Raw genomic sequence first — 26,273 nt, forward strand, 5'->3', positions numbered from 1 at the left:
ACAAAATTGGAGGACTCACACTTAGTGATCTCAAATCTTACTACAAAACTAGAATGATCAAGACTGTGTGGTACTGGCTTTAGGAAAACATATAGATCAGCGGAATAGAATTGAGGGCTTAGAAACCAACCCTCATATTTATGGTCAGTTGATTTTTGATGAAGATACCAGCACAAGTCAGTGGAAAAGAACAGGCTTTTCAACAATCAATGCTGGGTCAAGTGGATATACACATGCAAAAGAATGAAGTTGGATCCCTTTCTCACATACACAGTAATTAACTAAAATGGATCAATGATCTAAATATAAGAGCTAAAATCACAAAACTCTTAGAAGAAAATGTAAGAGAAATTTTCATGATGTTGGATTAGCCAAAGCCTTCTTTTTGAAAATATTTATTTATTAATTTTATTATTTATTTGGCTGTGCCAGGTCTTAGTTGTGGCATGTGGGATCTTCTAGTTGCGACATGCGGGCTCTTAGTTGTGGCATGCGGGATCTAGTTCCCTGACCAGGGATTGAACTCAGGCCCCCTATATTGAAAGTGTGGCGTCTTAACCACAGGACCACCAGGGAAGTCCCTCCAAAGCCTTCTTAGTTATGACAAAAAAAGCAGAAACTAAAAGAAAAAAATAGATATATTGGACTTCATCAAAATTTAAAACTTTTGTGTTTTGGTGGACACCATTGGGAAAGTGAAAAGACAACTCAGAATGGGAGAAAATATTTATAAATCATGTATCTAAGGGGCTTGTCTCTATAATATATGAAGAACTCTTACAATTATATAATAAAAAAGATAGCCTGTTTAAGAAGTAAGCAAAGGATCTCAAAAGACATTTCTCCAAAGAAGATATACAAATGGCCAATAAGCAGATGAAAAGATGTTCAGTATCATAGTCATTAGGGAAATGCAGATCAAAACCACAATGAGATACCATCTTATACACACTGTCAGATGGCCATAATAAAAAGGAGAAGTATTGACAAGTGTTGGGGAAGATGTGGAGAGATTGGAAGACTCATACATTACTGGTGAGATTGTAAAAAATGGTACAGCTACTTTGGAAAACAGCCTGACATTTCCTCAAAATGTTATGTGTAGATACCATGCGACCTAGAACTTCTACTCTTAAGGATATATCCAAGAGAAATAAAAACATGTCCACACAAAAACTTGATACCAATGTTCATAGCAGGATAATTCACAGTAGTCCCAAAGTGTAAACAACCCAAATGTCAATCAGTTGATGAATAGATAAACAAAATCTGGTATATTCATACAGTTGAATATTACTCTGCCACTAAAAGGATTGAAGTACTTACACCAACAAATTGGATAACTTAGATGAACTGGACACATTTGTAAAAACACACAACCTACCAAGAATCATGAAGAAATAGAAAATCTGAACAGACCAGTAAAGAGATGACTCTGTAATAAAATAATCTCCAACAAAAAAAAGTCCAGTACCAGATGGTCTTACTGGTGAATTCTACCAAACTTTTAATGAAGAATTAACACCAGTCCTCTCCAGACTATTCCAAAACACTTCAAACTCATTCTGTAAGGCCAGCATTACTCTGGTACCAAACCTAGGCAAAGACTACAAGACAAGAAATCTATAGACCAATAATTTTTCTGATGAATATTCAGCAGACTAAATTCAGCAGTGTATTAAAAGGATTATACATTATGACCAAGTGAGATTTATTCCTGGAATGCAAAGATGATTCAATATATGAAAATCAATCAGTGTAATACACTACTTTATTACAGTGAAGGGGGAAAATCTACATGGTGATCTCAGTAGAGCATTTGACAAAGTTTAACACACTTTCATGATAAAAACACTCAACAAACTGGGAATAGAAGGAAACTGCATCAACATATTAAAGGCCATATATGAAAAGTCCACAGCTAATAACATCATACTCAGTGGTGAAAGACTAAAAACTTTTCTAAAGTCAGGTAGAAGACAAGGATATAGTTTTCGCAAGCTATCCGAAAGTAGAGTGTTCTTGTGAAACCCTTTGTAAGCTCAAATGGCATAAAGGGAAGAAGCAATTACCTTAGGACACATCTTGCTAATGGAATCACAAAATAAATTGAAATAAAGCACAGGTGCTCACAGACACAGTTCAAAGTTATGATGGCTTGATGCTGAGTGTAGTTGCCAGGGAGGGGGCTTGGTAGTGCCACTCTCACTGCTTAGGGTACATGCTGCCTCTGTAACAGCTCACTGCAAAATCAACACTGAATGCTATTTTTGCTTTTTGCCTTTCTTTTGTAAAAGCAAAATTCCTCTGATTTCTTTTGGTTAGCGAAAACAGATACTGATGTAGGTCTGTCGTAAAAGCAAAGTGGCATAAAGCAGACTTTCCAGACATGGGGGACACCTGTACCTGCTTTTGTTGCTTCTGTTCACTATAGGGCTAGAAGTCCTGCTCAGAGCAAATAAGCAAGACAAAGAATAGATGCCCAGATTAGAAAGGAAGAAATAAAATTACGTCTGTTCATAGACAGAATGGTCTGATGTGTAAATAACCCTAAAGATTTCACATACACACACACAAAGTTAGAATTAATAAATGAATTCAGCAAAGTAGCAGGAAACAAAATTAACATGCAAAAATCAGTTGCGTTTCTATACTCTTAACAGTGAAAAATCTGAATAAGAAATGAAGAAAACTTCCATTTACAAAAGCATCAAAAAGAATAAAATACTTTGGAATAAATTAATCAAGGAAATGAAAGTATTGTACACTGAAAACTACAAAACAAGAAGTTAAGGATGACACCAATAAATTACAGATATTTGTGTTTATGGATTAGAAGACTTAATAGTGTTAAGATATCACTACTACTCAAAGTGATCTACAGATTCAGTGCAACTCTTTATGAAAATTCCAACATTGGTTTTTGCAGAAAAAGGTTTATTTGCTTTATGTAATTTTAAAAGTATGTAAAATATCAAACATATACATAAATTTAAAAATGGTATAATGAAATAACATTCCATGTACCCACTGCCCACCTTTAACAATTATCAACTCATGGCCAATCTTGTTTATATATAATCCCATATCACAGTGATCTAAACTACAATCTTGGGCTTCCCTGGTGGTGCAGTGGTTAAGAATCCGCCTGCCAATGCAGCAGACACAGGTTCGAGACCTGGTCTGGGAAGATCCCACATGCCGCAGAGCAACTAAGCCCGTGTGCCACAACTACTGAGCCTGCGCTCTAGAGCCCGTGAGCCACAACTACTGAAGCCCGCATGCCACAAGTACTGAAACGCGTGTGCCTGGAGCCCGTGCTCCGCAACAAGAGAAGCCACCACAGTGAGAAGCCTGCGCACTGCAACGAAGAGTAGCCCCTGCTCGCTGCAAATAGACAAAACCCATGTGCAACAACAAAGACCCAGTACAGCCCCACGCAAAAAAAAAAATTTAGGCTATTATCACAAAAGTAAAAATAAAAAACAACAGAAAAAAAAAACAGAAAATAAGTGACAAGATGTGGAGAAATTGGAACCCTTGTTCTTTGCCAGTGGGAATCTGCAACAGTAAAGCTGCTATGGAAAATGATAACGGTGATTCCTCAAAAAATAGAATTACAATACCATATGATCCAGCATTTCCACCTTTGGGTTTATACTCAAAAGAATTGAAAGCAGCATCTTCAAGAGATTTTGTACCCCATGTTTATAGCAGCATTATTCACAGTACCCAAAAAGGGGAAAGCAACCCAAGTGTCCTTGGATTCATGTATTGATAAGCAAAATATTTATATGTAATAAAGTATTATTCAGTCTTAGGGAGAGGATTCTGACATATGCTACAACACGGATGAAGCTTGAGGACATTATGCTAAGTGAAATAAGCGAGTCACAAAAGGACCAATATTGTGTGATTTCACTTCTGTGAGGTACCTGAGGTAGTCAGATTCATAGAGACAGAAAGTTGAATGGTGGTTACCAGGGAGGGAGGTGAGAATGGGGAGGTATTTATTGTTTAATGGTTGCAGAATTTCATTTTTGCAAGATGAAAAGAATTCTGGAAATAGATGGTGGTGATGGTTGCACAACAGTGTAAATAAGCTTAATGCCACTAAACTATACATTTAAGCATAGTTAAGATGGTAGATTCTATTTTTATTTTACCACGATTTTAAAAAATGAAATACTGATTGATATATGCTGCAACATGGATGAACCTTAAAAATACTATGCCAAGTGAAAGAAGCCAGTTACAAAAGATGATGTATGATTCTTTTTATATAAGATGTCCAGAATTGGCAAATCGAGAGAGATAGAAAGTAGATTGGTGGTTGTAGGAGACTTGGGGAGGAGCTTGGAAATGGAGAGTGACTGCTAATTGGGTATGAAGTTTTTTTTGAGGTGATGAAAATTTTCAAAATTCATTGTGGTGATGGTTGAATGACTATGAATACATTAAAGATGTTACTTACGACAAGAAAACCCCAACTAGCTCTCAAGAATTTTGATAAAAATGCTATATAAATTGAGAGGGATAAGTATTGTGGGGAGGGACAGGGTCTTTTATAGAAGATGAGGCTGGAAAGGTAGGTTAGGACCAAAAATGATGTTTGACCTTAAATACTATGCAGAGGAACCAAAATATTAACTTCCACTTTTTTCCAAAAAAAAAAATATTGTGTTTTGACCAATGTTTATAGTGATTTTATTTGATCTTTGGCAATCTGATAAGTAAAAATAGTATTCAGTCTTTTTAGTAATTACTTTTATTACTATGCAGGTTGACTGAACAGTTTTCTGTGTAGAAAACTGTTTTCTGTGCCATTTATATTTCTTTATCCATATATTACCTTTTTGTGTCCTCTGCCCATTTTTAAATTAGAGTATCAGTGTTTTTCTTAATTGATTTTAAGTGTTTTTTTTTTTACTTAGTACAAATGTTCATCTTTTGAGTGATTTACATAAAAACTATGCTGCTATCTGGTTTTCTTGCTCTCCATGTGTTTCTTAGGTTACTGATCAAAAAGTGTTTGTTGAGTTGAATTGAGGAGAAAAATATTTATGAAACAGATTGTAGTGTGTTCCAGAATAACTAAATGAACCTTTCATGATTGTGAATTTTGCATGATCAGTAAAAGTTATAGGAAGGTGCTTTAGTTACATCAATAAAATATAGCAAATAATGCTTTTAAAGGAAAAAAATTAAAATCTTAACTAGTAATGACTTCCTCCTTTAGGTTACAAGGAAATACAGAGTTAGCATCATGTGTTGAAATTTAGAGGTAAAGAACATAGGTCAGAATGTGTAGGTGCCTGTCAGGAGATACGATCTATGGTGAAAGGATTGTCAGGAGTTTAAAAGGAATCTGTAGGGAAGTAGGTAAGGGGTAAGTGGAGATGGAAGGGGGCGGGGGGTTCCTTTTCCCTGCCAATGTTTCCTGAATAGCTGAACAAGAAATATGTTATTTTTGGGCAGATGTTATAAGGTAATAGTAATAGGAACTATGTATAATGGTTAAGAGTATAGTTGGAATCCTTGCTTCTTCCACTGTTACGTACTCTCTGTTTTCCTCATCTGGAAAATGGAATAACAGTACCTAACTCATGGGTTTGTTGTATCAAATGAGATAAACTGTGTGAAGCACTTAGTTTAGAATATTGCACATAGTAAGCACACAGTAAAGTTTACTGTTATTATAGCTTGGTGGTAGATTGATTGTGAGGGCAGAAATAGATCATTATATAATAATTTTTTATAATTAAGCAGAAAGGGTAGATGTTTGGGAGAAATGAATATTTCAGTTTTAGTTCTTTAGTGAAATTTTATTTTGTGGATATCATATATCAGGAATGGTGCTGACCCAGAAGTTAAAAATAAAGAAACTTTTTCCTGAAAGCCTAGAAGTAGTCTCTGTTTCTAAAAGTTGTCAAGAAGGGTGAAAAACTTGTCACGTCTGACTAGCTGTGATTGATTGGTTAACCCACCAGAAGTTAAAAAGTGAGTTCATTGGTTGATCAAACCCAGGCAGCGAAAAGGAAGTCAGAAGAGTGAAACTCAATATCAGACAGTAGGACAGATGCCAGTTGCAGAAACCATAGAGTGCTATGACCATCAATAAGGAGAAAGAATTCCGCTAAATTCTGTGGTGGAGAAAGGCAGGTGGTGAGGGGTGGAAGTGGCAGAGCACCACTTAGGGCATCATTACCATTTCGGGGACTGAAATAAAAGACAGCTGTTATATCGCCCTATGGTTTTTGAGCCCTCTCTGAGGAAGCGAATAACACCTTTTTCTTCATGGCATAAAGAGGATGGGACACTCAGGCTGGGGGATTGTTTCACTTTTGCCATTTTGTAGGTGTGTGATAATGGGCAAATTATTTAGCGTCTCTATGCCTTGTGTGTTACAAGGAGATAATAATACTTTTCGAGTAATTGTGAAGCTTAAATGAGATAATATGTGAAGTATTTTCACCTCTGTAGTAGTTTACCATTCTTTATGCTTACCATAAAGTCAGCCTACATACTGGCATGTCTTAATATGCTAGCACTAGAGTACTAGAGTACTCTAGAGTGCTACGTACTAGCACTCTTAATATGATATGTTATAGAAGAGACTTAATATAATAGTTGATCTATCATGCAGTTACTACATAAGACTTTCAGATTTCTTATTTCTTTTAGTTTGTGTATAGAATTTTGTTAAAAATCAGATGTTAGAATTTGGAGGGTATTATGCCATGTGTCATTCCTTTAGCGGTATATCTCATGTGAAAAAGAAATATCTGTGGCACAAATGTCCTTTTTAATACATTGGCACAGTCCTCCTTTATAGCTCAGAAAAGAACATGAACAAGGAACAAAAAACTGATAACTTCCAGTAAATATTAGCAAAAATATTCAGCCTCACTGTAGTTAAAGGAAACATAATTTAAGTACAACATATTTTTTACCTGTCAAAAACTGGGAGTGTTTTGAAAAGAACTTCTCTTACCTGACACTTTTTAGAATTATAAAAATAACATATCTGGTTGAAATAAAGCCCTGGACATGTAGAAATAAAAACCATAAATGAGTAGATGAGAGACATATGCATAGATGCTCTGACATTTGGCCAACAATGAAGAGACACCAGCGGCTCCCTCTTCTTTAGTTTCTTTTCAGACATTTTTTTGTGAAAAACAAGTATACACCTTGTTTAATCATTAATTTTTACAGAGTTGAGGACATAATATGCAATGTTCTGTAAAATAGACATTTTGTGTATCATGCAGCCATTTAAAAAAAGCAAGATAGTGTTTTGTAGTTTGTTTTTTTCAAAATTCTAGTGTGAATTTATTTACTTATTTTAAATATTTATTTATTTATGTGGCTGCATCAGGTCTTAGTTGTGGCATGCGGGATCTTTCATTGTGGCGTGTGGGCTCTCCGTTGTGCCTTGTGGGCCTTCTCTCTAGTTGTGGTGCATGGGCTCTAGAGCGCGTGGGCTTAGTTGCCCAGTGGCATGTGGGGTCTTAGTTCCCTGACCAGGGATCGAACCCGTGTCCCTTGCATTGGAAGGCGGATTCTTAATCACTGGACGATCTAGGAAGTCCCTGTAGTTTCGTAATTTGGATATATTTTATTTTACTAGACTTTCCCCATAAATGGGTCTTTAGGTTATTGGTTTTTAGCTTTTATTAACGGTGCTTTATCAAACATCATTAAATGTAAATCTGTGTGTATTTCTTTGAGTCTTTCTGTAGATACATTCTTTTTTAAAAAAATTAATTTATTTGTTTTTATTTTTGGCTTTGTTGGGTCTTTGTTGCTGCACACAGGCTTTCTCTAGTTTCGGTGAGTGGGGGCTACTCTTCGTTGCAGTGTGCGGGCTTCTCATTGTGATGGCTTCTCATTGTGGAGCACGGGCTCTAGGCACATGGGTTTCAGTAGTTGTGGCGCATGGGCTCAGTAGTTGTGGCTCGTGGGGTCTAGAGCGCAGGCTCAGTAGTTGTGGTGCACGGTCTTAGTTGCTCCACGGTATGTGGGATCTTCCCAGGCCAGGGATTGAACCTGTGTCCCCTGCATTGGCAGGTGGATTCTTAACCACTGGGCCACCAGGGAAGCCCTGTAGATAACATTCTTAAAAGTGGAGTTGTTAGGTTAAATGATACAATTCTTTTTTATATTACTAATTATAGCCCAGTTAACTTATAAGAAAGCTTATACCAGTTTACATACTATTACAATTTTGTGTGAATGGCTAGTTTACTGAATCAAAGTACATTATTGATTTTACAGTTTTTGTCCAACTCATAAGAGAAATTAATACTTTTTTTATTATTACTTGTGAGGTTAAATTTTTTTTTCATGTTTTTTCCATTTCTTCTGTGAAGTGCCTCTTCCTTTGGCATTTTCTTACCAACTGGAGAGATTTATTTATTTATTTATTTATTTTTTGCGGTACGCGGGCCTCTCACTGTCGTGGCCTCTCCCGTTGCGGAGCACAGGCTCCGGACGTACAGGCTCAGCAGCCATGGCTCACGGGCCCAGCCGCTCCGCGGCATGTGGGATCTTCCCGGACCGGGGCACGAACCCGTGTCCCCTGCATCTGCAGGCGGACTCTCAACCACTGCGCCACCAGGGAAGCCCCCTGGAGAGATTTGTTAAAATGTGGATATTAATGCTTCATGTGTTTCACATATCATAGATAATTTTTCTCCTTTCTGTTGCTTGCCCTTTTTCTGTGTTCTTTGTTAATTTAAATCTTGTATATGATCATTCTGTCAGTTTTGGGGCTTTTTGAGGGAAAGTGGTTTGTCTGATGCTTAGCCTTTTGGAAAATTACAAGAATGTTTTTCTGTATTTTTTTCAACTTCTCTTCTAGTTCAGAAATTTTAGATATTTAAATTGTTTTTATTTTATTCTCTTATGCTGTCTTTAATCAAGTTCCCATACGTTCTGGGGTCTCCTGTTTTACTGACCCTTTTGCATGTCCTGCTGCCATATCACTTTGTTTCAATTATTGCAACCTTATATTACCTTTTAATTTCTGTAGGTAAGGGTCTCCTCTCCTCTCCCCCCTTAAGAGAAGATCTTGCATATTTTCATGCATTTAGATGGATATGAGCTGCGAAAACTTATCAGTGGAGATTTGACTGGAATTACATTGAGGTTTATTTGGAGAAGGGCAAGGATTTTGTAAAAAACTTGGTCAGTGTATAGACCATAGATGGGTATATTTATGTAATGCTTGAGAGTGAAAATTGGTATAACTTTCAGAGAGTGTTTAAGGGCATGGTAGGGTATATGGCACATACTAAATGCTCTGTACATATTTGACGTTGATATTATAATTATTATTTCTTAAAAGGTAATGTCTTGTAAATTAGCAATTCTATTTTTAGAAGCATATAAGGAAGTAATCATGACTTTACATAGATGTAGCTATGAGACTTCTTCATAGCATTGCTTATAGTAGCAAAATGTTAGAAACAACTTAACCATCTAACAATAAAGGATTATTAAACAGAATTATGGCATGTTATTACTGTGGAATACCATATAGCTATTAAAATTATGTAAAAGTTAAATGATAATAAGGAAAATTGTTTACCCTCTATATTATGAACTGAAAAAAGTTTAGAAAGGAATATATAAAGTTTATTCCAATTTTTGTTTTACAGATAGATATATTCTGGGAGTACTAGGAAACCTGTTGGGGTGATAGATGTGTTCAGTATCTTAATTGTAGCCACAGTCTCACAAGTGTATACCTGTGTGAAAACTATTTAAAGTATACCTTCTGAATATGTGCAATGTATTATTGTCAACTAATATATCAAATCTGTAAAAAAAAGTTTTGTTCTTTAAAATGTAATAAACTTAAGGAAAACTGTTGAGCTTATTGCTTCAAGAAGTAAAACCATTAGGGTATATACATATATACAGAGAGATTGATTTTAAGGAATTGGGTCACATGATTGTAGAGGCTGGCAAGTCTGTCATTTGTAAGGCCTACTGGCAAGCTGGAAATTCTGGCAGGAGTTGATGTTGCAGTCTTGAGTTCAAAGGCAGTCTGGAGCAGAATTCCTTCTTCTGTAAGTGACCTCAGTCCTTTCTCTTAAGACTTGAAATGATTGGATGAAGCCCACCCACATTTGAGCTCTCCTCAAAGTCTACTGATTTAAATGTTAATTAAATCTAAAAATACCTTTACACAACATCTAGACTGGTTTTGACCAATCATCTGGGTACTATAGTGTAGCTGAGTTGACACATAAAATCAGCCATCTCACTTGTATTAGAGTGATTTCAGCAGAGTAACAGAAAATCCAATTGGAATGGTTTAAACTGTGTGGAAATCTCTTAGCTTTCATAGGAAGAGGTCCAGAGATTGGGCAGGCTTTAGGGTAAGTTGATTCAATGGCTTAAGGATGTCACCAAAGACCCAAGTTATGCTATCTATACTGTCTGTTTCATTCTCACCGTAGTATGGCTTGGAGAGGCAGTTGTTCGTATCTGGTGAGAGACATCCTGGCTTCCCATGGCTCTTTGAAGATGTACTTATGCCTGCATATCTGTAAACCAGTCACCAGCAGGAGGGTTGCCAAGAACCTACTTAACATAAAATGTACCCAAATTAGAATATCATAAAAAGGAAAGAAACTAAGAAAAGTACCACTTTCAGAACTCAGGAGCTTACTTGGCAAGAAAGAGATAGCTGAGTTATACAGAGGTCGATTCATTGGCTTTACGTGAAATCTGAAGACACGAGAGTGTTATGTAAGAAGATTGAGAAATACCTGCTCTGCTGAGCAAAGTAAAGGTTACACACTTTTGTTTTTTTCATTTAAGTTAGTCTGTATCTGTAGGACAGGTGGGAATTGGCAGCCAAACATGCTGAGTCATAAAGGTAATGGAATTATTGACCATTTTTAATTTAGGATGTGGAAAGTTGCATTGATTACTCTTTTTTAAATGTTCTGACTTTAGTGTTTTATTTTAGTGAACATAATAGTTATTTACTGACTTGTCTTCCATTATTGGACTTGTTAATAGGGTTTAAGTTCATTTCACTTCTAGGTTTTCAGGTACCAGACTTCCGATTTGGGGATTTGGGGTCATTTTAGTGTATAAAGGGATTTTCTAATAACAACTGTTATACACTCATAAGATTTGTCCATTTTTACAGGTACTTGGGGTAGTAACAGGAATTGAATGATTTTTGTACTTCAGAAAGCTTTTTTGTTATTTGTCTCTGGCTTTACATGAGTTTTCTAAAAAGGAATTGGAATTTTACATTATGTTCTAGATTTAATATAAGTTGAAAAACTCAGCTTCATGAATATAGCTTGATATTGGCCCTACTTTGGGGTAGATATTGTATTGGACATGTTTTGGTGTCTGCTACCACCAATTTACCCTACTTCCTATTTACTTCATATAATAGCCTTGAGCTTTTTGTTTTTGTTTTTGAGGTTCCAGCTTTTTTCTCTTCTTAGTCCATGTAACTGTGGAACTGACTTCACTTCTAGCTCCCGAGGTGCATGTCGTTCAGGTCTGGCCAGTTAGAGCCTTACAGTCTTTCTGTCGCAAGGCTGAGACTTTTCCTGAGATCTCACGTATTGAGTGAGGTCCTCTTACTTGTGAGGTGTGAGCCTGAGAGCAAGAAGGGGCTATTGCTGCAGCAACCACCTTGAGCACCGCAACAAAGAGTAGTCCCCGCTCCCTGCAACTAAAGAAAGCCCAAACGAAGACCCAACACAGCCAAAAAAAAAAACCAATTAATTTCTCATTTCTCTTGCTACTTTGCCCAACCCAGCCAGGGTTAACAGCCTGTTATATATCCTTCAAGACCGTTGTCTGTGCACAAAAATGGAAATAGAAATAATAAAAATATATATTTAAGTATATAAACTGAGAGAGAGAGAGTCAGTCAGGCAGTCAGTCAAGCAGAGATACAGAGTCCAACAAAAACACAGTTTGGGGCTTCCCTGGTGGCGCAGTGGTTGAGAGTCCGCCTGCCGATGCAGGGGACACGGGTTCGTGCCCTGGTCCGGGAAGATCCCACATGCCGTGGAGCGGCTGGGCCCGTGAGCCATGGCTGCTGAGCCTGCGCGTCCGGGGCCTGTGCTTCACAACAGGAGAGGCCACAACAGTGAGAGGCCCGTGTACCGCAAAAAAAGAAAAGAAAAAAAACCCCCCACAGTTTGATAGACCCACAGACGGGGACACAGAGAAAGAGAGATAAAGACAAGAGGCATATGAAGCCCCACAGAGAATCTGACAGGAACACACACACACACACACACACACACACACACACAATACTTTCACTGTCTTAAAAATCCTGTGTTCTGCCTATTCATTGCCCACTCCCACCCCCAACCGCAGCAAACACTTGATTTTTTAAGTGTCTCCATAGTTTTACCTTTTCCAGAATATCATCAAAGTTGGAAACATACAGTATGTAGCCTTTTCATATTTGCTTCTTTCACTTAGTAATATGCATTTAAGTTTGCTCTATGGATTTTCATGGCTTCATACCTAATTTCTTTTTAGTGCTGATCAATACTCCATTGTCTGGATATACCAGTGTATTTATCCATTCACCTGCTGAGGGATATCTTGGTTGCTTCCAAGTTTTGACAATTATGAATAAAGCAGCTATAAACATTCATGTGCAAGTTTCAGTATAAATATAAGTTTTCAGCCTCACACAAGGAGTGTGATTGCTGGATTGTATGGTAAGAGTATGTTTGCTTTTGTAAGAAACTTCCAAAGTGTCTTGAAAAGTGGATGTATGATCTTGCATTCCCACAAGCAATGAATGAGAGTTTGTTGTTCCATATCCTCACCAGCATTTGGCATTGTCATTGTTACGGATTTTTTCATTCTGATAAGTATGTATGGTATCCCATGGTTGTTTTAATTTGCCATTCTCTATTGAAATATGATGTTGATAATCTTTTCATATACTTATTTGCCATCTGTGTCTTCTCTTTGGTGATGTATCTGTTCAGATCTTTTGCTCATTTTTTTAATTGGGCTTTTTGTTTTCTTACTGTTGAGTTTTAGGGTTTCTTTGTATATGTTGTATACCAGTCCTTTATCAGATGTGTTTTATAAGATTTTCTCCAGTCTGGCTTGTCTTTTCGTTCTCTTAATGGTGTCTTTTGCAGAGCTGAAGTTTTTAATTTTAATCAACTCCAGCTTCTTTCACAAGCACACCATTTCTTTTTTCCAGATTGTGATTTTGGTGTCATTGTCAAGCCCAAGATCACCTGGGTTTTCTTCCTTGTTATCTTCCAGGAGTTTTTTAGTTTTGCATTTTGCCCTTAGGTCTATGATCCATTTTGAGTTAATTTTTGTGACGTGTGTAAGGTCTGTATCTAGATTTGAATTTTTTTTTTCCCGGCACGTCTGTGTCCGCTTGTTAAGCAGCATTTGTTGAAGACTTTCCCTTTCGTACCAAAGTGCCTTTGCTCTGTTGTTGAAGATCAGTTGTCTGGTTTTGGTATTAAGAGTAATGCTGGCCTTATAGAATGAGTTAGGAAGTAGTCTTGTCTCTTTGTATTTTCTGGAAGAGATTGTAGAGAACTGGTACAATTTCTTCCTTAAATGTCTGGTGGAATTCACCAGTAAAGCCATCTGGGCCTGGTGCTTTCTGTTTTGGAAGGCTATTATTGATTCATTTTCTTTAATAGATTTGGGCCTATTCAGATTATCTGTTTCTCATTGTGTGAGTTTTGGTAGATTGTGTCTTTCAAATTATTGGTTCATTTCATCTAGAATATAAAATTTGTCGGCATAGAGCTGTTCATATATTCCTTTACTATGCTTTTAATGCTTTGGGGAGCAATAGTGATGTCCCATCTTTCATTTCTGATATTAGTAATTTTTTCCTTAGTTAACCTGGCTAGAGGCTTACCAATTATATTATTCTTCTCAGAGAATCAGTTTTCGGTTTCACTGACTTTTTTTTCCTCTTGATTTCCCATTTTCAATATCTCTGATTTCTGTTCCAATTTTTATTATTCTCTTCTGCTTACTTTGCTATTTTTCTGGTTTCCTAAAGTGGACGCATAGGTTATTGATTTTAGGCCTTCTTTTCAAATACGTGTATTCAGTGCTGTAAGTTTCCCCTAAGCAATAGTTTTGCTGTATCCCATGTACTTTGGTAAATTGCGTTTTTATTTTTATGTACTTCAAAATATTTAAAAATTTATTTTAGACTTCTTGTGTAACCCACGTGTTATTTAGAAAAAAATTTAAAAAGTATTTTGCAGTTTTCCAGCTATCTTTCTGTTACTGATTTCTAGTTTAATTCCATTAGCATACTTTTGTATGATTTCTGTTCTTTTAAATTTGTTAGGTGTGTTTTATGCCTGTGACTGTGGTCTGTCTTGGTGAATGTTTCATGGGAAGTTGAGAAGATGTATTCTGCTGTTGTTGAAATATTAATATAGATATAAGTTAGATCCAGTTGATTGATGGTGCTGTATGTTCTCACTGATTTCTTCTTATTGCATGTCAGTTAATGTCAGAGGGGTCTTGAAGTCCCCAACTGTAATAGTGGAGACTCCGTTTTGAGCAGTATACACATTAAAGCTTGTTATGTCTTCTTGGAAAATCGACTCCTTTATCATTATGTAATGCTCCTCTTTATTCCTGATAAATTCTTTTTCTCTTAAGTCTGCTCTGTCTGAAATCTAATATAGTTACTCCTCATTTCTTTTGCTTAGTATTACTCTGTCCTTATATTTAAAGTGGATTTCTTATAGGCATCGTACAATTGGGTCTTTTTTTCTTTTCCTTTTTAATTCACTCTAACATTCTGTGTGTTTTAATTGGTGTATTTTAGACTGTTGGCATTTAAAGTACTTGTCGATATAGTTGGATTATTATCTACTGTATTTGTTATATTTTCTATTAGTTGCCCTTGCTTGTTTTTCTTCTACTCTTTTTCTGCCTTCGTTTGTCTTAGTCTTTTTATATGACTTTATTTCTTCTCTTTTCTGAGCATATCAACTATTCTTCTTTTAAAATTTTTATTTAGTTGTTGCCCTTGTGTTTGCAATATACATTTACAATTTGTCCAAGTCCTCTTTAAAATAACATTTTACTACTTTTGGGCTTCCCTGGTGGCACAGTGGTTAAGAATCCACCTGCCAGTATAGGGGATGTGGGTTCGAGCCCTGGTCTGGGAAGATCCCACATGTCACAGAGCAACTAAGCCCATGCGCCACAACTACTGAGCCTGCTCTCTAGAGCCCACAAGCCACAACTACTGAGCCCGTGAGCCACAACTAGTGAAGCCTGTGCGCCTAGAGCCCCTGCTCTGCAACAAGAGAAGCCACTGCAATGAGAAGCCTGCACACCGCAATGAAGAGTAACCCCCGCTCGCCACAACTAGAGAAAGCCCACACACAACAGTGAAGACCCAGCGCGGCCAGAAATAAAATAAGTAAAATAAATTTAAAATAAATAAATAGGGCTTCCCTGGTGGCACAGTGGTTGAGAGTCTGCCTGCCGATGCAGGGGACATGGGTTCGTGCCCCAGTCCGGGAAGATCCCACATGCCACGGAGCGGTTGGGCCCGTGAGCCATGGCCGCTGAGCCTGCGCGTCCGGAGCCTGTGCTCCGCAACGGGAGAGGCCACAACAGTGAGAGGCCCGTGTACCGCAAAAAAATAAAAAATAATAAAATAAAATAACATTATACTACTATAGGTTGTATAGGTACCTCATAACAGAGTATTCCCATTTCTTCCATCCCATCCCTTATAACATTGGTTTTCATTTTACTTATCCACAAACTATACTCAGTGAATGCATTTTTGCTATTATTATTTTTGAACAGACTGTTAACTGTTTGGTCAATCAGTAAGAAAAATAAAGATTTTTATTTTACCTTCATGTAAGTTGGTAGATTTTTTCTTTCAACACTTTAAATATTTCATTTCACTCTCTTCTGGCTTGTATGGTTTCCGAGGAGAAATCCAGTATACATTTTATCTTTGCTATTGTAAAGGTAAGCTGTTTTTTTTCCTTCTGGCTTCTATCAAGATTTTCTTTTTGTCTTTGATTCTCAGCAGTTTGAATGTGATATACCTAGGTGTAGATGTTTTAATATTTATCCTCCTTTATATTCTTTAAGTTTCCTGGATCTGTGGTTTGATATTTATCATTTGGGGAAATTTCAATCATTATTACTTTTAGTATTTTTTCTGTTCTCCCTCCCTCCCTTCCTCCTTCCCTTCCTTCCTTCCTCCCTTTCCCCTTTGATTCTAGTATTCCCATTTACATGTATATTGTAATTGTCCCACATTTTGGATATTCTTTTTTTCTCTTTATTTTCCTTTGCATTTCAGCTTTTCGAAGTTCCTTTTGACATATCTTCAAGCTCACTGATTCTTTGCTCGTGTATGTCTGGTGTATTGATGAGCCCATCAAAGGCATTCTTTATTTCTGTTACAATGTTTTTGATTTCTGTCATTTCCTTTTGGTTGTTTCTTAGAATTTCCATTTTTCTGCTTACAATACCCATCTGTTCTTGCATACTGTCTAATTTTTCCGTTAGAACCCTTAGAACATTAATCATAATTACTTAAAAATTCCTGGTTTGATAATTCCAATTTCTCTTCTATATCTGAATCTCCCTGATGCTTGCTTTTTCTCTTCAGACTATGTTTTAGCATGCCTTGTAATTTTTCATTGAAAGGCAGATAAGAGGTATTGGATAAAATAAACAGATAAATCGGCCTTTAGTGTAAGGTTTTATGTTTATCTGGCTAGCAGTTAGGTTGTGTTTATTGTTTGCTGAAGCTGTGTCAGAGGCTAAGATTTCCTCTCCTGTTGTCTTTTGGTTTCTCTGGAGACTTCTTAAATAAGGTCTGAGATACGCAGTTCTTTCAGATGTTGTACACTGTTATTATATATGATGATAAGTTATGGGGGGAGGGGAAGTGTTCTGTAGTCCTGTGATTTGGTCTCAGTTTTTTAGTGAGCCTGTATCCTTCAGACATGTTTATCAGTTTTCTTGTTTCTTTTCCCTCTGAAGTGAGACAGGAATGCTAAAAGGTGCTGGAGGTCAGTGTTTCTTTCCCCTAAGTCAAAGGCTAGGGTGTTCTGGAGTTGGATATTTCCTCTTTGCCCGGCTGATAAGGCTCTTATTGAACCCCAGTTGGTTAGGCTCTGGTAAAATAGTTTCTCTTGAGGGCAAACCTTGTTAAAGAAGAGAATGATTAGGGTGTATTTCATCATGACTGTTTTTCCTCTCCCCTTGCTGGAAGAACAACTTGATTTATCTCTGATCTTCAGTGTGATAAGCTGGTAGGGTTCCTGGTGATAAAACTCACAGAAGGTGGTGGTGGGGGCTTCCCTAAGACTGGAACCCCTGGAATTTTTAACTCTTAAACTTGTTCACACTGAGCCTCTAGCAATTTGTCAATTACAGTTTAGGCTTTCCTACCAAGGTAATGGTTCTTGTGGAGGCTTCTGCTTCTGGGCCTCTCCTCTGGTGAACTGGTGATTCTCTGTATCTACCTGTCTCTCTCACCAATTTTGGGGGCAGTGCTTTGCTCTGTGACCTCAGTCTCTGATGGATCTAAGAAGAACTGTTGATTTTTAGTTTGTTTTGCTGTTTTCTCATTGTGAGGATGGGTGTGGCGACTTCCAGACTCCTTACTGTTGGACGAGAAACCATAAGTCCTCTGTGCTAATTGTGGGTTTGTTTTTTTTAATTCTGTATTTTACTTTTCTTATTAAGGAATACAACACATCTCTAGGTGATAAAACTTTCTTTTATCTAGCTGCATAATATGCCATGGTATGGATATACTGGGCTTATTCAACCATTCTCCCTTGATGGGCACTCAATTTTCCCCATCTTTTTTCCATTACAAACAATATTGCTAGAAATGTGCTTATACATGTATACTTGCATACTGGTGCTGATATTTCCTTAGGTTACTTCCAGAAGTGGGATATTCAAGTCAAGGGATATTTTCTTTTGTCAGCATACTTTGCCAAAAAATTGTTGCAGTGTATGAGTTTCCTTTCATTTGGCCATCACTGGATATTGCCAACCTGATAGGTGAAAATGGTTTCTCATTGTTCCTTTGATTAGTACTTTCCTGATTACTAGTGAGGTCTGAAGCATCTTACATATGTTTACAATTTTGATTTCCTATGGGCATATTTATTTGTGATATTGCCATTTCTTTCATTTGGGTTATTTGTTTTTTCCTTATAAATTTGTATATTAGGCACAGTTGTTAATATATTTAAAAATTATTATTTGTGCTCCTTGTAGAAAAGTCAGAAGATGGCAGCATAAGAAGAAAGTAAAAATCATCCATCTGCTCACACAGAGATAAACTGCTCTTAGAATTTTGATATTGGACATTTTTCTAAGCATATGTATGCATATAAATTCCTACCAAAGTGAAATTTTACTTGGCATGCTATATAAAAAATATTATTACATATGATTTTATTAATGTTTAAATACAATATAGGAAAAAATATCAAGCAATAGAAAAACTTTTTGAAATGCAGGTCGTGACCTACTAAACTGATTTCATGACCCACAGTTTGAAAACATTGCTTAAAACTACGAAATTTATACAACCTCGATAGAAATAAAAACCAAATTAAAAATATGGGAATAATAAATATATCCCTTAATTCAGCATAATTTGAATGCCTTCTAAAATATTCTTTTATTTAGTTTTGTTTCAGACACTTAAAAAATACAGTATTACTGAAATGTTCAAACATACTTAAAAGTAGAGAAGATGGTATGATGAATCCCATTGTCCCCATCCCTCACATTTAGCAGTTATCACATTTTGCTAATCTTGTTTATTTCTCTCCCCCGACTTGTTTTTATTTTGCTGGGTTATTTTTGAGTGAATCCCATGCATTATATTGTAAACATAAATTCTTTATTATCTGCCTATAATCTATAATGAAGTTGCTAGTATGTTTAAAAAAGACAAGAAGGAGGCCTACCTAACAAAATTGGCAATTTTATAATATATCTAACTGTCCATATTCATGTAGTTGTCTCAAAAATATTTTTAATAGTTGGCTTTCTTTGAATCAGGATGCAAACAAGAAATCTGCACATTGTATGTGGTTAATTATTATCTTAAGTCTGTTGTCATCTACAGTATCCACTCTTGCCTTTTAAAATTTTTACTCCTTTATTTATTGAAGAATAGACCACTATTTGGATTTGACAGATGCTTCCTTTTGGTGGCGGGTAGCTTGTTCTTCTAACCCTGATATTTCCTATAAATGGAAGTTAGATCTAGATGATTATTTAGATATAAGTTCACTTCTTTGGCAATTGTACTTCAGAGGTGATGCTGGAAGCTATTATCTCTTACAGTTTCTCTGGGCAGAATTTGGGAGCATCTTGGCTGGGCGGTTTTGGCTTGGATTCTCTCATGAGATTGCAGTGAGATGTTGACTAGAGCTGTAGTCACTAGAAGGTGTAACTAGGGTTGGGACAATCTGCTCCAGGGTGGCTCCCTCACATCGCTAGCAAACTGTCATTCCACTGTTGAGGGGAGGTCTCAGTTCTTCTTAGCACGGGCCTTTCAAAGGTGTTGCTTGACTATTCTGACAGCTTGGTGGCTGCCTTCTCTTGGGGCAAATGATCCAGGAAAATAAGATGGAAGCTGCAATATCTTTATGACCTAGCCTTGGTGGTCAGTGACATTACCACGTCTTCAGTATTCTGTTGGTCACACAGGCCATCCTTGAATGGACGGCATGGATACCAGCAGATGAAAATTACTGGGGTCACCTTAGAGGCTGGCTACTGTAAATGATTTTAATTTAAAATTAAAAGTGCGGGATTTATAAATTTTTGATCCTATACTTGTCTTTTTTTTAATACTAAAAACCTTGGTTCCTAAGAAATTAGCATTGTCCTACAATATACATAAAATAATTTCAAGATAACAATGTTAATTACTAAGAAGACTACTGAATGCAGTTTAAGATTTCTTATTGGTTCTTTTTGTCCTTAGCATATGCCCCACTAGGGATAATATAGTCAGAATACCATAATCAGTTAATGTTAGTATAGACGGTTTGATACACGTGTAGGTTCATCTGTTTCTAATTTTTCAGGTACTGTTTTTCTAACCTTTTCAGTGTGGTGATGTATAGTTAATCATGTGAAACATTTACATGGTTCCAAACTCAAAGCTGTAAAGCAGGGCACATTCAGAGTAGTCTCATTTTCATTCCTTTTTCCAGTTCTCTCCCTTACCCAGGGACAACCTTTTTTTTTAAGTGTTTAGTTCATCCTTACAGTTTTTCTTTGCTACATATTCACTCTCCCCCTTTTATATAAAAGATGTCATATTAATAACTGCTCTACTGTTCCTGGTTCTTTTCATTTAATTATATATACTGAAAATTACTCGATATCAGTAGATAGATATGGCTACACAGTACTCTGCTGTGTGGATGTATCATAGTTTATTCCGTTAGTCTCCCACTGATAGATGCTTGCATTGTTTCCAGTCTTTTGCTATTAGAAATAATGCTACTTTGAATAGCTCTCTGCCTACACCATCTTGTATTTTTGTCAGTGAATTGTTGGACAGGCCCGTAGAATTGGGCTGGTTAGGTCAAAGAGAAATGGAAATGCTAAATATGATTAAGCTAGCTAGATATTGCCAAATTCCTAGCAGTGTATGAGAGTGTTCCTTACAGCTTTGCCATTAGAATCTGGTGTCATACATTTGAGCTGTTGTTAATTTGTTATTGTGGTGAAGTTTTAGCTTGAGAAATACATTTTTATTATGAGCAAGGCTAAGCAACTTTCCATTGGTTTAAGGGCAGTTGGCTACTGCTTGTGTGTGTGGTCTGGGTTATCTGTCTTTTGCCCACTTTTCTGTGCGGTTATTAATCTTTTTCTTTTCAATTTAGAGAGGCTTTTTTAGTGGGTATAAGTAATTTATCTGGAATAAGTTGCTAATGGTTTTTTGCCAGTTTGCTATATTTTTCTAAATTTGCTTACAGTGTTTTCAGCTGCTCAGTAGATTTTTGTTTTTACGTAGTCACATTATATCAGTCTTTTCCCCCTTTTCCCCTGTTGCATCTTGGTTTGATTCCTAGTTAGGAAAGTTTTCCCCACTCTGAGGTTATTAAGGAATTCATGTTTAAAAAAAATACTTTCATGGTTTTATTTTTTATATTTAGAACTGGTTCATTTGCTTTTTATGCTGGTATATATGTTGTGAGGAACAGACCAGTTTTAACTATTTCTATCTGGCTATTCATGTTGTCCCAATATTGCTGATTTATAATAAGTTGATCTTTTCTCCCACTGAATTGATATGATGCCATCTTTATCATTTACTAAAGTTCCATATATACCTGGGTATAATTCTGGATTTATTTTATTTCATGTTCCTTTCGCAGTATCACATTTTTTAATTATAGGAATTCACTATTCTGTCTTAAACTGTCTGGGCTGGTAGAGCCTAGTGCCCACCCCGCCTTTCTCTTTCAGATATTTTCATTGCTGTTCTTACTTAGTTATTTCCCTGTGTGGATATAACGTCAGCTTATCTAATTGTAGGAAGAAAACAAGGTATTTTTAAAAATAGAGCTTTGTTTAATTTATAAATTACTTAGGGAAAATCTTTATCATGTTGAGCCTTCCTAAGAATGTATCCATGTTTTTCATTTATAGTTTTTTGCCTTTTAAAAGTGTTTTGTAATTTATCTCTGACGTATTTTGCACATTTCTTAAATTAAAAAAAAATTTATTTATTATAAATGGGACCTTCATGTTTTTCTTTTAACTGGTAGCTATGTTAATGACTACTGTATGTTTTATTATTTTATTTTTTAGACCTTTTTTAAAAAATTTATTTTATTTTTGGCTGCGTTGGGTCTTCATTGCTGTGCGCAGGCTCTTCTCTAGTTGCGGAGAGCAGGTGCTACTCTTCGTTGAGGTGCGCAGGATTCTCATTGCGGCAGCTTCTCTTGTTGCGGAGCACAGGCTCTAGGCACGGGGGTTTCAGTAGTTGTGGCTCGCGGGCTCTAGAGCGCAGGCTCAGTAATTGTGGCGCATGGACTTAGTTGCTCCATGGCACGTGGAATCTTCCCGGACCAGGGCTCGAACCATGTCCCCTGCATTAGCAGGTGGTTTCTTAACCACTGCGCCACCAGGGAAGCCCAGTGACTACTGTATGTTTTATTTCTGCTGTTTTTCTAAATTGTGTCACTGTTTTTAACAGTTTTTAAAATTGAATGTATATGTCCTTTCAGAGAACAAACATTCAGGTCATCTGCATGCAGAGATAGTTTTAGCTCTTCTGTTTCAATTCTTACTCTAATTCAATACTGTCTAATAGAAACAGAATGCAAGACATTATATTTTAATTTAAAATAATCGGTTAGTCTCGTTTTTGAAAGCTCTGTTCATTTTAATAATATTATTATTTAACCCAGTATATCAAGAGATTATTCCAGTATGTAACCAATATAACAAATTATCAAGATATTTTATTTTTTTTAGTTGTTGTAGTAAGTTTTTTTTTTTTTTTTTTTGCAATACGCGGGCCTCTCGCTGTTGTGGCCTCTCCCGTTGCGGAGCACAGGCTCCGGACGCGCAGGCTCAGCAGCCATGGCTCACGGGCCCAGCCGCTCCGCGGCAAGTGGGATCTTCCCGACCAGGGCACGAGCCCATGTCCCCTGCATCGGCAGGCGGACTCTCAACCACTGCGCCACCAGGGAAGCCCTGTAGTAAGTTTTTGAAATCCCGTGTACGTTTTACGCTTCAGGCACATTTGGACTAGCCACATTTCAAGTGTTCAGTTGCCACACGGAGGTAGTAGCAGTTGTATTGGGCTTTGCTACTCTAGATACTCTGTGTGTAACTGTGTTACTTAATAACATCAAAGATAGTGAGATAGATGGATCAAATACACAATCTTTGTTAATCTACTTTAAACTCAATATCATCAATATATTTGCATATCAATATCATACCTCTACAGTGTTTTTCAAAGTGCATGGTATGGTATAGGTGAACCATAATAACCCATTTGTTTGTTTATTTGGTTTGGTTTTTTTGCTTAATGTTTTTAGGTATTTTATTATTATATTGGTTTTAGTGAACATGCCTATAGATAAATCTTTTCTATCTTTTACCTCCTTGTGCTAAATATCTATAAAAGCCCTTGCTACGTAAAAGGGTACATGATGGTTAAAGCTTTGGGTGCATGTTGCCAAATTATATTTTGTAAATATACCAGTTTACTACTGGCACTATATAATAGTGTCTGTTTATTTCACACCTTTGTTAATGCAGTGTAGTTTTTCTTTTGAAATATTTTCCCTTTAGTTAAAAGTGGTATATTGTTTGATTTGTATATTTTGATTAATAGTGAGATTAAGTACATAGGCATTTTTTGTGTATTGACAGTTAATTTCATTTTTCTCTTGTAGTACTGGTCCTTTTTGGTACTGATTTGTAAGACTTTGGTTTTTTTTGTTTGTTTTTTTTTGCGGTACACGGGCCTCTCACTGTTGTGGCCTCTCCCGCTGTGGAGCACAGGCTCCGGACGCACAGGCTCATGGCCATGGCCCACGGGCCCAGCCGCTCCACGGCATGTGGGATCCTCCCAGACCGGGGCACGAGCCCGCATCCCCTGCATCGGCAGGCAGACTTTCAACACTGCGCCACCAGGGAAGCCCCAAGACTTTGTTTTATATTAAGAAAATTAATCTGTTATGTTGCAAATAGGTTCTTCAGCTTGTCATTTATTTGCCTTTTACCTCTATTTCATATTTATTTCTTACATATGTGTTTCTAAATTTTTATTTAGTGAAATTTGTCAGTTTTTTAATAGGCTTGTTTTTGGTATAATTCCCAATCTGCCTTTGGGGTTACTGCCTTTGTCCCAGTACTATTCTGCCTCTTTTTTTCCTTCACTGATTTAAAATGGCTGTTTTCATAGTTAGTAGATACGTATTTGGGATTTTTTTTTCTGGTATATATTATATGCATTTTTCTATCTGTCCCAATAGTACAGTAGGTCATATTAATTTCTGGTAGGGCAAATGTTTATTTTAAGAAACGTTTTGGTTGATATTCTGGTTTTGTTTTCTTCAAGGTGAACTTTAGAGTTAGTTTCTCAAGTGTTCTTTCAGCAAAAGAAACAACAAATCATTGGTCCTTTTACTGAAATTGCATTAAAATATAGAATTTTACAATTTGGTGAATCCTTAATAAATTTGTATAATTGTTAAAGTTTATTCCTAGTTGTTTGTAGTATTTTTTTTTTCTATTGCAGAGTCATTTAAATTTTACTTTCTAATTGTTTCTAATTTTAATTTCTAATTGTTGCTGGCATATATAAAGTCTTTTATTTTTTGTGTATGATTTTTTTCTAACGCAGCTACTTTTTTATTCTTTTGGATCTTTTAGAATCGTCATCTCATCTACCAATAATCATGTTTTTGTCACTTTAAGTTTTTATACTTTGTTTTTAATTTTACTTACTAACTTCTAGAATAGTTAGTAATAATGAACATTCTTGTCTTGTGTACAGCATCTGACATTTTACTATTAAATATGACAATAGTTGTTGGTTTCAGAGAGGAACGATTATAAACTTTTAGGAAAGAATCTTTCTATTGCAAGTTTACTGTGAAATCTTTGCTCTGTTCCGTTTTTTTTTTTTTTTGGCCGTGCCACACAGCTTGCAGGATCCCTGGACCAGGGATCAAACCTGAGCCCTGCCATGAAAGCACCGTGTCCTAACCACTGGACCGTCCGGGAATTTCCTTTGCTCTGTTTTTAATCACGAACTGATCATGAACTTTCTTCAGATGCCTTTTTTTGGCATATTGATAACTTTTTTACTTTGAAAGATAGATGTGTTGAATTTTATTAGCTTTTCCATTCTCGAATTGATAAATTAAACTGCCTGATTGAGATATTTGTAGATATAGCTTTAGATTCAGTTTGTGCAAGTTTCATTTAGGAATTTTGAATCTATCGTATGTATGTTGTGTATGTGCTATGTGCTGTTTTAGGATTTAGTAGCAGGATTAATAAGCTGGTATTATAAAATAAAGTTGTAATTTGTATGCTTTCAAATGCTCTGGAGCTGTATAAAAGAATTAAATTATATGCTTATTGAAAACTTAATAGAAGTCATCTAAAGCCCGACTGAGCCCAGACTCTTTTTTTTTTTTTAATCAAAAGTAATTCTTACAACATCTTTAAATTTTCTTTGATGAACTATACTGATTTTATTCAGCTTCTGCTGAGAGACAATTTGTTCAATATGTAAAACAGCTAAGAATTTATTTTACATCAATCATACCCAGAAACTATGCAGTGTGGAAATTAGCAGTGTTGATTTTATATCATAGCAGTTTTCTTTGGGAGAAGAAGACTGGCTAGATAGTTCCTTGGGATGGTATTGATATTAAATTCAGAGAAAAGGACATGAACATTATTAAATGACAGAAGTAGCAATTCTTTTCAAGGATTAATTTTCTCCCCAGCATTTTATTTTTAAAAAATTCTGAGCCTATAGAAAAGTTGTAAGAACAAAATCTTTAATGTGTTAATTGTTGTTCTTAGGTGCATTTTATCTGGTGTTTGAATATATGGACCATGATCTGATGGGACTGCTGGAATCAGGCTTGGTTCATTTTAATGAAAATCACATAAAGTCATTCATGAGACAGCTTATGGAAGGTCTGGATTATTGTCATAAGAAGAACTTTTTGCATCGAGATATTAAGTGTTCAAATATTCTTCTAAATAATAGGTATGATATGAGTTTGATATATATGTTTAAAATGAGTCTTATATAATGTATACCTTGATTCCGTTAAAAAGATTTAAAATTTAGGGTTTTATTGCTCAGACTATTTTTAAAAAATCTATTACAGCTTGGGCTATGTCTGAAGTTGTGTTAAATATATTTTAGTTAATTTCCAATAATAGTTTGTAATGTATGTAAAATAATACTTAGTTGACTTGTTGAAGTTTCATCCATCCCCTCAATCCAAGGAATTTAATAGGATTAATTGGATCAGACCTCTAAAGAACTTTACAGTCCCTTTGACCTTATATAAATAGGGGTTTTCGAGTCATAAAGACCTGAGTTTGAATCCACATAATAGTTTGAATCAATATACTAGTATACATAAACCATATAGTAGTTTAAGTGACCTTGGGCAAACTACTTAAGCACCCCTTTTCTTTTGTTGTTGTTGGTCAATAACAGCTGT

General features: G+C 36.1%; 1 protein-coding gene across 2 annotated transcripts in view; it reads left to right on the forward strand.

Annotated features, from left to right (window-relative positions):
• Positions 1-26,273, forward strand: part of CDK13 (cyclin dependent kinase 13) — a 114,225-nt gene that overhangs the window by 45,139 nt on the left and 42,813 nt on the right. For both annotated transcript variants that reach the window (XM_032643987.1, XM_032643989.1), the window contains exon 6: positions 25,618-25,807. In XM_032643987.1, the coding sequence (XP_032499878.1) occupies positions 25,618-25,807 (190 nt within the window). The remainder of the gene's footprint in view (positions 1-25,617; positions 25,808-26,273) is intronic.

Source organism: Phocoena sinus, chromosome 9 (genome assembly GCF_008692025.1).
Source record: "Phocoena sinus isolate mPhoSin1 chromosome 9, mPhoSin1.pri, whole genome shotgun sequence".
Lineage (NCBI taxonomy): Eukaryota > Metazoa > Chordata > Mammalia > Artiodactyla > Phocoenidae > Phocoena > Phocoena sinus.